This window comes from Manacus candei, unplaced genomic scaffold (assembly GCF_025592945.1).
Source record: "Manacus candei isolate 608988 ecotype Guabito, Panama unplaced genomic scaffold, ASM2559294v1 h1tg000060l, whole genome shotgun sequence".
Lineage (NCBI taxonomy): Eukaryota > Metazoa > Chordata > Aves > Passeriformes > Pipridae > Manacus > Manacus candei.
Window position 1 is genome coordinate 10,139,672 of NW_026138108.1, and position 14,103 is coordinate 10,153,774.

The window sequence follows — 14,103 nt, forward strand, 5'->3', positions numbered from 1 at the left end:
TAAAAATAGCATATACAAACAATATAGACCACTAACAGCCTAGTCATCACACAAGCTTCACAAAACTACTATATATTTTTCTGGGAAAATACACTATTTATGAAGAAACAGCTCTGCAGGAGCAAAGCGTGTGGCTTTCTTCTTCTTTTTTTATGCAATTGCAATTTGTGTGTTTATGAAAAGCAGTCTGTGTAAGAGAATGAAAAAGCACATATTTCCTAATTTAACCTTTCTTAAAAAAATACAGTATGCCCATTCAAGAGTATTCCAAGAATTAAAAGTCCATTACAGTTGTATTCATGACAAGATCACAACCTTGTCCTTTGAGTCTTGAGTATTTTGTTAGTCACACAGTCAGATTATGCTTACTGCCAGTTAGGAATTAGATTTATAGTTCGCAGAACAATAGTGACAAAAAAGGATGAGCGTCTGCTTTTCTTTGTCCAAAGCAAAAATACACATGTTAAATGTACAAACTTAAGCTGTGAAAGAGTTTAACAACAGAGTGGTCAAGTTAAAAGCTTTACTGTGCTACAACTGGTGCAGTTACAAGAAACTGAGAAACACGAGTGTGATGTTTTTTAGGCACACACATAGCTCACAGCCATAAGCATCACTAATGGTGGTCTAACCTCTTATTCTATAGCTATTTTCAATTATTTTTTATATAGCCAAACTAAATGTACCATCTAAAGTTCCAATGCTTAACATCTGTCTCTAGCTCCATTACTTCAATAAAACTTCACACCACATACTTTTTCTGCTTCTAAGAAATAAGACTGGAGGGAAAAGCACAATTTTTGCCTTAACTAAAATTCTACCAAGCACTCTTTTAGGCCCAAAATTTACAGCAGGGACAAAACCTGGCCTTGTTGTTTATGTGATGAATTGACATTTCTTTATTTAAAGATCAAAACCATAAGAAATCAGATTGACTGGCCAAGAGGACTTCATGTCAGAAAAACAGAGTGGATAAAAAGGGTTAAACAGATATTAAGAGTGAGAGAAGGAAGGAGAAAGCACAAGAGACTGTAAGAGATTCTTCTGGGGTAAACCTAGAAAACCAAATTAGAAGACAAAGAATTTCCAAATACCAGAATGCGTCAAACAGAGTAATCAGAGGGAGTGGCCAGTCTTATGGAGAAGGGTTCCCAAACCACATGGAAGCGCCGTGCAGCCCACTCCAGAGTGTGAAGGGGACACTGCCAGTAACACTCAATACTCTTGGCACTATTATTTATGGCATCTGGCAAAAGTAGCTCGACAAAACCCATCTTCCAAATGCACAATATTCCACAACTGAAGTCAAGGTTCTAGAAAGAAAAGTTGTCACCCCTTTGCATCCACAAGTATCTGAGAAATCTTCTGCTAGAATGTCTCATTTTCCTTCCAGTTGCTATTCCAGTAGACTCGATGTGTAAGTACAACATTTAAAAAGATGTTTCCAATATTGCTGAAGATCTATCCAAGGGTCAGATAATGAATTTTCTGAGGTTCTAAATCATAGGAAACAACATATGAAGCACAGTAAAAGGATATTATTCCCACCTTCTTTTTTCCCCCCTTGAATTTCTGAGTGATTGATTTTGTAAGCCCAGTAACATTCCTTTTGTCTCTTTTTATCCATTGAGGCTTCCCATGGTCCAATGGGGTTTTGGATGACACTATTCTGAATTTGTATCCAAAATTACAATGATTTTTGTTTTTCCTGTATATTAGCATTCCTCTAGGGCAGCTACACAAAACCCCAGACCGTACTGTCACCAACTACTGGTTTTGGCGGCAGTACTGAGAGCCTGTCACTTATGTCCAGCTTAGTGGAAATTTTGTGATTAGTTACTTTGTCACCTTGAGCACAAGACTACTACAAAGCAAAGAATTCAAACTGCATTCAATGACTTCATTTTTTCACAGTATTCAACTTGCAGAAGATTGAAAACTGAGAATTGTAAACATTAGAGACATGAAATCATTATCTATCTAGTCACTAACAGATAAGCAATAACCAGCATGTTCTTGGCTCAATGAGCAGGGATTTAGCTGCCAAATCCCAATCAACACTAATTGGATTGTCCTTGACTTCAGAATATACCACTGACACCACAGGAGTAATTTATTTCAACAAATACATATAACTGGAATACAACACCAAGCAGAAGAAAATTAATCTCATCAAGACTGATAGTGTTATTGCTAGAAATAATTTTTTTTCACTATATAAGCAAGGAGCTTAGAAGTCTCATGTTACTGCCAGGGAGGAGTAAAAGGAGAGATGAATCAAAGGAAAGCTTCCTATTTACTTATATTTGTATGATACCACTTTCACTGACATTTATCAAGGTTGAACAGTGAATCTACTGTTACACATTTTAAAAATGATTCCACAGTGATTGTGGGGTTTCCTTTGTTTTTTATTTTTTAAGTACCAGCAGCTGGGAAGGTTGGTACTTTAAATTCATGTCAGTGAACTACCACAGCAGTATAATTATCGTCCTCACTATTATAAGACAAGACTGTTAAGTTTGTGACGTTGCAGAAATTAAATGTCAGTCTCATTGTCCCTCCACTGAAAAATATGCTTGTGGTCATAGAAGGCCAGTGTTTAACAAACTTGCATAACAAACTGTTTTCCATGAACACGCTGCAGGAAAGGTGTCTTTTTGTCTAATAATCCTTGATTGCAATTTGGTCAAAAAGATATGAAAGGCTATTTCCCTCAACATAGTCTGTGTCCTCGTATTTGAGAACAAATGAAGACAACTCAGAGAAAAAATTCAGTCTCTGTGAATGTCTTGGTTTAAAATGAAAGGCTGAAAAAAATGTATTTTTATTGCTGTTACTGTAAGTTCTTTAGAAATATTCATTAGCATTCATTCATTTGAGGGAAAGAAAAGGTACGTGATCTGTATTGATTTTAAGATTTCTCTAAAATGAAAACAAATCCATTAATCAAAATAACAATATTTTTTCGAGCCAACATTATGTATCAGAAGAAACTGCTCAAATACCTTTTTATGAAGACATCCTACCAAAAAATACTGGGACGGAGGTTTCCTCCAAGCAGACTTTCAAGACAGCCTTAGCTCATAAAAAAAAATATATATATATAATGAACAAACATCACCACAAAAAAACCCTCACAAACAAACAAAACCACATGCAATGGAAATATTCTTTTCTCATTTCGTTTCAGCACAGCATTGTGGAATCTGTTGTATTTGAAAACAAGAGGAGGAGGTTTGTAGGAAGAGATAATTTCATTTACTAGAGTAACTAATTTGTTTGACAAAGTTTTTGGGCAGCCATGCCCTACCCAGCCACAGCCAGCTACAGACATCTCTCACCAACACACATTCTGATTCAGTTGTGATACTACACTGTAATAGAGGGAAACATCAATGAAACTTGATGTATCATCCCATAACAGGTACAAGAACCTCCTGCCACAAGAAGAAGGATTTCGGTTTCATTGGGTTTTTAATCCCTTTCAGATTTCCGTGGATTGTATTTGAATCAAATTAAGCCACAGCACAGATAAGAAAGTCACTGAAGTAACAGCTTTATTCTCTTATTTTTCTACATTTTCTCTTCTACACAGGTTGCATATCAAGACAGAGAGAAATCATCTGCTCCTTATACATACGCTAGCCCAGGGGAAAGCCCAACTATGAACATATAACAAATACACCAAAAAATCTCCATGATATTCTATTCTCCACAGGTAAAATCTGCTCACAGAAAAAAAAAAAAAAAGGAATCAGACAACTCCATTTAGGAACTTCTCCCCCTCTATCAAGAATCACTTGTCTAGTTTCAAAATCCACCAAGATACGAAGCTATGTTAGACAACAAAGGCTTCCCTGAAAAGAAGTTGATAAAAATCAGAACAGAAACAACCACAACAGAGCCTACACATGTTATACCAGCATTTATCAGTTATGACAACAGCCAAATAAAACTGCTATACTGTTGCAAGCCTTCTGTCATACACATTGCAACTGCATGCATAAGAAAGAACAAAACATCCCTCTGTCTTACAGCGACCAAGCCTCACGGAAAATACCCTGTCCCACCTCACAGGTTTTCTCAGTGAACTGCTGGGTACACAACAGCACCCTACAGGAAAGCTGCTATGGGTGTATGGGCAAGTTAATCCAGTATTTGGATCCTCTCTTCTTTCTCCTTACCTTTCAGCTGCTGAGCTAAGAAAGACACAAAATGTTCTTCTACCTTTTCCAAGTATCACCATACGTAAATTCTAGGGAATCTCTCTAGGGGGAGATTTATGGTTGGGGCTTATACCAGCAAAACCAAAACCAAACCAAACAAAAGGCATTTTCTCATGCCCTTCTGTGATCTTTGCAAACATCTGTGTTCTTCCTAAATCCCATCCACATTCCATTATTCAAACATATTAAATGGGAATGTTTTGGTGAAGCACATCAAACACACTTCAAAAATCCATGCAAAAATAAAATGGATACACAGAAAGGCCTTCTGGGGTTTCTCCTAGCTGTTAACCCAGAATGCCTACATTTTCTAGCACCTTTGTTCCCTTCAGAGACTTCTGTAAGTGCCTTTTGTAGCCATAATAGTTACATAATAGTTTTACAGTGTGCTGATATGTTGGGGGAAAATGTGGTTATCTACCCTAGACAAGGTTCAGCTGAAGGCAAAATGAACAGGGAAAAGCAATCAACCTTAGTGTATGATTGAAATCCTTCATATTCCCACTGTTCAGACAAAAAATGGGGTTTTATTAAATTTGGGGGATTTATCTAATCCGATTTCTCAGGACAATGAACATGAACTTCTGACAGGAGCTACTGCTCTTGCAGTTCCTTGTAGTGGCTCAGAACGAGTTCTCAAAATACACAACAGCAATTAAAACTGTGCTATATCCAAGCTCAGTTTTGTGGTGAAAGGCACAGACTTAAGTAGGAACACAGACAAATGTACCTGAAAAACTTAAAAAACTGGGCAAATCAGATCATCCTTTACAACACAAAGCCTTCTCAACTTCCTACGTGCCTGTAACTCTACTGACATTTGTCACCAGCAAAGCTCATTCTCCGCTCAGGCGGAGTCCCTGCGTCCTGCCAAGCGTGAATAAACTGCCTGTTAGGCAAACTATCCAGAGGCCTCCATGACTTTCCCTGGAGCGTGTAGGAGACTAAGGCACCTCACTAACACTGCCCAAGGTTTCAGGACCACTTAAGCTGATATACGTTCAGGGTGCACTGATCTTATAGCATGCTCCTGATCATCCTTTATGCCAATCCCGGCGTTCATCTGACATCCCGGTGAGCCAGCTCTGCTTGAAAAATGAGCAGAAAAGTAACCCAGGAACAAAATAATACAGCAACATAGGCAAAATGCTCAGCAAGAAAGGCCTTTTTGACAGGTCACCATCCTAAAGCAAGCTGAAAATGAAAGGAAGATGTAACACAATAGGAATGACAGCACTAGGACTGCTGTAACATCAGTTTACACAGGCCTAGACCAGACCAGGAATGGACTTTCATATGTTTGACTCCCAAAGGATACACTCTTTGGTTTATTCGAGGACAAAAAAACCACTCACTTCCTCTTAAGACTATGTTGGACAAAAACTTGTAGTACCTCAATAACAAAGTTGTTCTGCAACAAGAAAACTGTAGAAATCTGCTCCTAAATTGCACAAGTGCACAGACGCTGCATTTTAGACATTTATAGCAAACTGGCTTTGAATAAAGCCAGATAATCTGTGCAGGAAAGCAATAAATTTACCACATTTTCAGTGGTATTGCAGATATTGGCACATAAATAAATCCATATAACCAGCCAGAGCAGATGATGGCTCCTACAGGGAGACTGCAGACACAGTGGGGCTTTTCTGGGAGAACAGTCACTACCATAAACCTCCTTCTGCATTAACCACAAGCGCACATTATCCCAACTGCTGCTGACATACAGGTTGGGGAAAAGGGGGAAGATTACAGGATTTTTGTTTGCTTGTTTACACAAAGCTACTCCACAGATAATGCCTGGAAAAAACCCACAACACTATAAAATGTAATTACACCCAACATTAAAATCAAACACATTAAACCCAAGCCAGAATGTTGCTGAAGATGAAAATAAAAGAGAGAACATACTTAAAAATATAAAAGCTTCAAGAGCAGCAAGTCTATAATCCTAGAAATGTTTGTCCATGCTTTTCATATGGGAGGAAGCATAATAAATGCATCAAGAAACTACCATTTTATAAGAAAAATAAAGGTCAGTACTCCATGTATTATGGGATTGCATGTGGGGGTAAAGGAATTTGGAAAACAATGCATGCCTAGTCTTCAACAGAATGTTGTTCCTTCAAGTATTTTTATTATGAAGCATTAAAGTAGCAACAAGTAATTTAAATAATGAAGTCTAAATAGTTACTTTCTGGGCATGACCTTTTCAAATTAAGGTTTTGGATTTATTTCTGAATCTGCTCAATTTCATCCGTGCAAGCAGTTCTACCAATCTTCACGAGACAATTTATGTACAGGAAGTTAAACACATACTTAAACCTACAGATGAAGACATTTTACAAATAGAAGGCTTTCCAATGCAATCTGTAATTTTATTTCACATACTGGCTACGTCAGATTGATCGTACCCTTGAAGTAAGCAGCCTACTTGCTTTGTCTTCTTAAAAGCACACCCCGATTTTTTGGTTGCTTCTTTGTTTTGATTTGGGCCTCTCTGCCTTGTCGGGGAAAAGTTCCAAACAGGAGAGGGGTAAAAAGGGAGATTTTTATTTTGAACATAAAATACTCTCCATTTCACATGTCTTAATTGTGACAACACAATTAGGACAAGCCTATTACCAAATGGGGTGGGAGGGGGAACCAGGCCACAAATAAAGGAATAATAATACTGGTATAGTAAAACCCAAGAGACCCTTAGCAGAACTTTGTAAAACACTGTATCTTTAAACACATAGATACAACGGTTTCTCTAAACATTATACTTCTTTAAAAGAAAAATAATTCTTAGTCCGAGTTTATCAGCTACGCTTTCAGAATGAACAAATACGGATTACACGCAATTGCTACTTCAAAGAACTACTCTGAGTAACAAACTTGAGTGTTGCTTGGTTTATGCACGGACAAATAAATCAGGGGACATTCAACTGTTTAAAATATTGTTTATTAACAACATACATTCAAAGGATCCCTCTGAAACGCCCGGACAAGCGCACACCAGTTGACAATCACTTCATTTTCGAATCGGTTCGTGCACTGATTTAAGGTCTCCCTGGTATCACAACGGGCAGTTACGTAACACAAACCACTCTCTCTTTCCCCACAAAGCGACAGCCGATAACACCACTTCCCTTTCCCCCCGAGCAGACAGAACGCATCCCGAGCCTTAAGGAAAAGCGGCCATTCCTGGGGAGCCATTCCCGAGAGCCTCGCCGGGGTTCCCGCGGCACAGCTCAACAGGAGACAGATAATCAATGACACGGGGCAAACACCTCGCTGCTCCCCGGCCCCCCCGGCCTTTGTTCTCCCGGGAGCCGCGGCTGTCCGCGGCTCAGCCCCGGGACACAGGTGGGGACCGATTCAACCTGCCCGCGCTCTCGGGAAGGATCCGCCGCCGCTCCCGGCGGGCGGGGCAGGGCCGGGGGGCCCGCTGGCCCCGCTACCCCGCCGGCCCCGCTCCGCCTCGGGAGAGGGGCATTAACCCTCCCCTGGCCCCGCTGCCCTCGCCCCCTCCTCCCGCGGCCGGACGCGCGCCCCGTGTGCGCCGCAGTCTCCTCCTCCCGCGGCCCGGCCGGAGGCGGGCGGGGGCCGGGGCCGGGCAGGAGCGCGGAGCAGGGGGGAGCGGCCAGGCGCGGCGGGGCAGCGCTGCGCGCAGCCACACCTACCTGTCTTCTCGTGGTCATAGCCCACCACGATAAAGTAGTCGGCCAGCCTGGCCATGGCTGCGCGGGGCGCGCCTCGGCCTCACCACCCCTGCGGCTGCGGCGGCGGCTCCGGGCGGGCTCAGCATCCTCCGCTCCGCGCCCGCCGCAGGAGGAGCGGCACCACCTCAGCCATGTTGGAGGCGCGGGCGCGCCGTGCGCCTGCGCGCCGCCCGGACCGCTCGCCGTGACCCCGCGGGCTGGGCGGGGGCTGGGGCGGCCCGGCCGCGCTGTCCCGGCATCTCCCGAGGTCCCGCTATCCTGGGCTGTCCCGCTATCCCGGGCCGCCCGCTGCCCCGGCACGAACCGGTGCCAGCGCCAGTGCCTCCCTTCGGAGCCCCCCGCGGGCGGGGAGGGCCCGGCGGGGGAGGTCCGTGCCCCGCCCGCGGTGGGCTTTGTGTGCCGGCAGCCGCCCTGCGCGGTGCCCGCCCGGGGGGCAGCGGGACCGGGCCGCGCTCCCCGTTACTGAAGACAAACGCGGCGGGGCCGAGCGCTCCGCACGCCCGGGCAGAGCCGGGTGCCTGGGCAGGACCGCACCTCACCGCTCCCGAGAGGAGCTGCCGGGGCCGGGCATCGCCCCCGCCGAGGCTCCGCGAAAATGGAACCCGGCTAATGCGAGCTCGTGCCATCCCCGCCAGCCCGGCCTCGGGAACCGGCACTTGCGCTTCCAGGATGTTTCCTGTTTACGTCTCGTCCGGGATGTGCGGGACGTGCCGCGGCGGGGGGAGCCGTCCCGCGGCTCGGCCGGGCTCTGTGGCGGTGCCGAGGGACAGGGAGGGTCTCGGCCCCGGTCCCCCCTCACAGCAGCGGCCGCGGCCCCGGAGGGGGGTCTCAGGCGGGGGATGAGCCTGGCGGGGCAGTGGCCGGCGGTGCCTCGGCCTGACCCGCCTGGTCCCGGACGTGCTGGTCGGGCATGGGCGGTGGCAGTGCCGGAGGTGCCGTGTTGCTGCTTATAATGTACAGACGAGGCCAACAACTTTGGGACTGTCGCCCCCGAAATCCCGGTGGGCTCTGCCAGCAGTGGCAGAGATGCTCATGATGAACGAACGTGGTGTCTGACAGCACAGCGTTTGGGTAGCTGGTCACATTGATCTTCATCACTGGTCTACTCTGGCATCCAATCGGGAGTCCTGGAGACACACTGTCTGTAACGCTACTGCTTCCTTTGAGAACCCATGCAGGATCACCATCGAAGAGAAAAGACAACGCAGAAAGAATCGTGTCTTGCCGATACAGTCCAAGGAGTCTTTCTGCTGTGCCTTTTGCTACCGGTCTTGTCTATCTCGCATTGGCCTCTTTAGCCACCAGCACGCTTGTAGCAGATGTGGGTAGAGCCCTTCCCAAATCTTTGTTCACAAAGCCTAGCCATGATGATGATGGATACCTGGTGGAGTCTGCAAAAACGTTCTGATGAGCTCCCATGTACGTCCTGTTTGACAGCACTAAGGACATCGGTTGCACTACAGTGAGGAGCTGTAGCAGCCATGGGTACCAGGATGCATGTGGAACTGCAGCAAACTCGCTGGATTTGCTCCTGACCACTCATCATGACAAGGGACCCAGCAGACAGTCATTAGCGGTCTCAGAGATATTTCTGTTTCAAACACGAAAGTCTTACACCTCTTAGCTGGGACACACCGATGTAGTGTCTTGCTGATAAGCCAGATGCAAATTAGTTGATAAGCTTTGACAATCCAGCAGAATTCCCCCTTGTGCCTTCCCAACGGATCGAAGTGGTCGACATCTCCTCGGGGTAATCAACTTCGTGGCATGGCTGTTTTGAAGCAAATGACATGTATAAAGATCTAATCTTAATACATTTGCCTGTTAACTTTAGGAGTAAAGAAAAATGTATAATATATGCATTGAAAAGACTGACTTCACCTTTTGAGGAAGAGCTGCACTCTGTGGGGTCAGTCACACTAGGTAGGAGTTCGGAGTACCTTTGTTAAATCATGCATGGGCATTTTGGTTGCAGGACATGCAATAGTTTACAAAAACGAGGGATGATGTTCTGTACAGCTAAACCTGGAAGGAAAGTTTAATTTGGAGCTGAAATGGGACCTTAAGGTTATCATATCTGCACTCATAAGAAGATTCAATATGTGATAAAAACTCTCCATAGTTAAGTCTCACTGCTCTTTTAACACAGCACCTCTAGCAGGAGAATATTGTCTCTCAGCTCACACCTTTCCCAGAGCATTTACAAATGCTGGCTCAAGAGGAAGTTGTTTACTTATTGATTCCCCAATACTGCTTGTGCCTTTACAGCCTTGCTCATTCTTCTGTCTAGACCAATACAGCCAAAGTTTATAAATCATGTCATAAGAGGTAGTGCATCTTAAATAAGAAATAGGAAGTTCAGTTGAGCTCATTTATTTCATAGAATCACATGAAATGTGATTTTGGGTCAGAAGGGACCTTAAAGACCTTCTTGTTCCAACCCCCTGCCATGGGTAGGGACACCTTCCACTACACTAGGTTGCTTAAAGCCCCATCCAGCCTGGGTGGCATTGAGCACTTCCAGGGATGGGGCAGCCACAACTTCTCTGAGCAATTTCCTTTAAGTATAGAGAAATCTTATGTTCTTATAGGACAAAAGAAGAAATGGAACAGACACAGTATTTTTTCACCTAAAGCCTAATGCAAAATAAACTGAATACTCATCCAAACCATAGAAAACTGAATTCCTCACAGACCATCTGCTCTGAGAGGACACCAAGGCCTAGGTCTCCAGAAGCACAGTCATGTACTTACCCCAGAGGAAGAACTGTGGGGCTGCAGCCTCCCCAAGAGTCTGAAAGCACTTGAGGGGACACTGTTGCCACACTCAAACTGTGCACTTACCAACAAAAAGTTGTGAAGGTTCACAATACCTTCTACAGTCAACTCCTTCGGGAAACATAGAAGTCACACTCTGATGCAGTCTCTTAATCCAGTGTCACCTCACCCCATGCCAGAACAGGGAAGCAACCATGATCCTGAACAGGTTTCCCCACCCTCATTTAGGAGGCTTTGTTTGGTGTACCCAATCCTATCAGACATAAGGCTCACCCAAATGACCTCCAGTGGCACTACCAGACTCTGTGCTCCTTAACGCTGTGCCCTCAGCACAGAGAAAACAGGCTGAGTGCATACACTAGCAGTGAGGCTTTTCTGTGTGGAGCTTGAGTGAGGTTTTATATCCTTCATAGGGTGCCATTCTATTAGTATTGTCTTTCTGCTGTTTTCATACAGCCTGAAATACTGTCAAGTCTGTGGCATATGAATTCAGTAAATTTGTTTAAACCTGAAGTGAAACATGCAAAAGCACTTCCAATGGCTTCAAACAGCAGCTTTCTTCCATAATCAGCACGGAATATTTGCCTCAAACTGATTCCCCATCGATATCTAGAGATTTTAGACCTTTCCTTTTGGAATAAATCTCAGCCTGAATAAAATGCTCTATAAATAGCAACTAATCATCACAATCTCCCTGCCAGGAGAGATACATGTTGTAAAGTCTTCTGTACATATGGCAACACCAAGAGGTTCAAAGACACACCCGAGTAAACAAGTACAAGAGCTGGATGTTCCTCCAGGATAACTTTCCCACAATGGATGAGGCAGCATCCAGAGGAGATCCTACACTTCATATCAGAGCCCAGTCTTGCTGAACTGCATGGCATTGCCTCAGACTGATAGTTTGTGAATATTTCTGTGGAACATTGCATGTAACTTTTTTTTCAAGTGGAAATAACTCACTATTTATTATATATATTTTTAGAAGTGATCACTGTTACCTCATAGTACAAATTCTGTGACTATTGCTCATTTCCAAACTGCATGGTAATGCAAGTTCTTAGGAAGAACAAAATGAGCATCTGAACAAAGAACACAATGTTTTGTGTCAGATTTGAACCAGCTTTACCTGCTGAAACCCTTTCAAAAATCACATCAGCAACAAACTGATAATTTATGTGCCAAAGTTTGGTACCTCATGAATTTGAACGAGCTGATTTCCATCAGTGAGATGAGATTTGTAGTCAGTATGGAAGTCATATGTGAGTTGTGTTACTACTGTTCTTACTATTACTAAAGCAGTGTAGGATTCTTTCTGCATTGTTTGGCTAAGAGTATACAAAATACATTTCCCGTTTAGACAAGGATTTTAATGAGGGATTTTCCAGCATTTGAGGAAATGTGTGATTTTTTTTTTTTTACTGGAACATGAGACCTAATTTGAGTCAAAGCAGTGCTTATCACACCAAATCCTGCCTTCCCATTCGGAAAAAGTTAGATTCAGTTTCGGCTTCTGCTGATCAAGGAAACGCTTGCACTCGCTCGAGCCTGAGCTGCCTCATGAGGTCTCTAAAACCCAGCCATCGCGGGCTGATGCAGTGGGGCAGCTCTGGTCATGACACGGTCCCGTTCTACACCACCTATTTTCCCACTCCTTCCTCCCCCAGTTTCCAGCCCAAGCCCTCGCTCTGAGCGTTCCTGCTCGGGAGCACGGAAGGCTGTGGCTCCGCGGAGCTGCCCGAGCGGGCGGGCGGGAGGGACGCGGGGGAGCCCCGGCGGCTCCCGGCGCTCCGGAGCCGCCGCCGGTCCCGCCCCGCGCTCCGGCCCGGCAGGTGCGGCGGAGGAGCCGATCTGGGCTCGCCCGGCGGCCGCTCACGGCCGGGGAACCCGCCTCGCCCCGCGGGACCGCGCCGGGGGCTCGGGGGAGAAGGGCGGCCGGCCGGGGGACGCGATGGGGAGCGGCGACAGGCAGTGCTGGGAGCGTGGGAGGGACGGCGGGGTGGCGGCTGCCGCGCCAGCCTGACCCGCACAGGTAGATGCCGGAGACTGAAGCCTCCAGATGCCCAGACGCTGCTGGAGAGCGGGGGCAGGGAGGGAGCACCTTAGACCGAGTCAGCCGCGCGTACAGGAAAGTTTCCGTCATCCCCCTGCACATACCTCTCCAGGGTGTTGTTATCCACCGTGGTTATCTACAAAAGGCAGAGTCACCAGCACATGCTCACCTGATTTTTGAAACACTTTGCTTGGGGCGAAACAAAGTGTTTTTGTGTGAGAGAAACATCTCACCGGCTCATTCCTTCCTCCCGAGTGTCTCTTGCTGGGAAGGGGACCTCGACGCCCCAGGGCACAGATCTCCCGAGGCGTTTCGCTCGGTCCCGCCGAATTTGCATGGTGACATGCGAGCAGAGACACGGTCCATCTGGCGATGGCTTCCAGCACTCCCTGCGAAGCCGGACCTCTGCATTTCTGAAGCAAAGACTTCAAAAACTGTAAAAAACCCCCAAACAACAAGGTGATCTGACTAAGGTTTTTGCTGCTGGCCAGCCAGGAGAATGCTGTTAGAGACCCTGATCCTGAGCTGGTTTAGCTTGATGTCTGGGGAAGTAAGCGCACTCACGTCTGTGAAGGTTTGGGAATAGCACAAGGCACGGCAGGTCTTCCCTAATCCCAAGCGTTTCAGTGACCCCGTGTTTGCCCCAAAGCAATACCGCCTCCTCTGTTCCAAGGTACAGAACTGGGCTCTAACTTTCATCTTCCAAAACCATTTGAACTGTGATTTATTTGAATCGATCAAGTAAATCAAATACATTTTGTTAGATAAAAAATGCACCCAAGCTGGGTCATAAATATTAATGATGTCTGATATTTCTTAATTATGTAAAGAGGGCTGGCGCTCATTACAGTTACTCATTATAATTCACTTTATCCAAATATGGGTTTATTTTTGCAACTTTGGTATCTGATGGATTTTCATGGATTTTGAAATGGATCAAGTCTGGTTCCCACTCCCCTGCTTCCACTCACCTGAAGTTAAGATGTCTAGAATGAGAAATTATGCTACAGACCATGCAAATATAATTATATATCAGCAGTTACAAAGCCTCTCCCCAGTAAAACAGACTGAGGGGCTTATCAGATTTTGCAAGTTATGCCATTACTCGGAATCCACACCTAAAAGCTGCCGTTATAATTAACAAAATACCAAGAGGGTTGTTTAAGATAATTTTCAATAATCCTCTTATTTTTACCCTAGTATATGTTGCCCCCAATCCAGGCTAGAATGCTTAAGGAGTGCTTGAAATGTGGGGGTGGGGGTAAGTGTCAAAGAAAAATTGCCCAGCCACGCCAAGGTCCACCCACTTCCCCCGCGCTGCTCTATAAGAGGGAGCGGT

The 14,103-nt window shown here is 45.4% G+C and overlaps 1 protein-coding gene across 5 annotated transcripts in view; it reads right to left on the reverse strand.

Moving 5' to 3' along the window:
• SBF2 (SET binding factor 2) overlaps positions 1–8,722 on the reverse strand; it is a 257,500-nt gene extending 248,778 nt beyond the window's left edge. For 2 of the 5 annotated variants that reach the window (XM_051803854.1, XM_051803853.1), the window contains exon 1: positions 7,895–8,722. In XM_051803854.1, coding sequence (XP_051659814.1) covers positions 7,895–7,949 — 55 coding nt within the window. In that variant the 5' untranslated portion in view covers positions 7,950–8,722. The remainder of the gene's footprint in view (positions 1–7,894) is intronic. The other 3 variants (XM_051803856.1, XM_051803855.1, XM_051803857.1) reach the window with 2 other exon arrangements.
• Between the last annotated feature and the right edge of the window lie 5,381 nt (positions 8,723–14,103).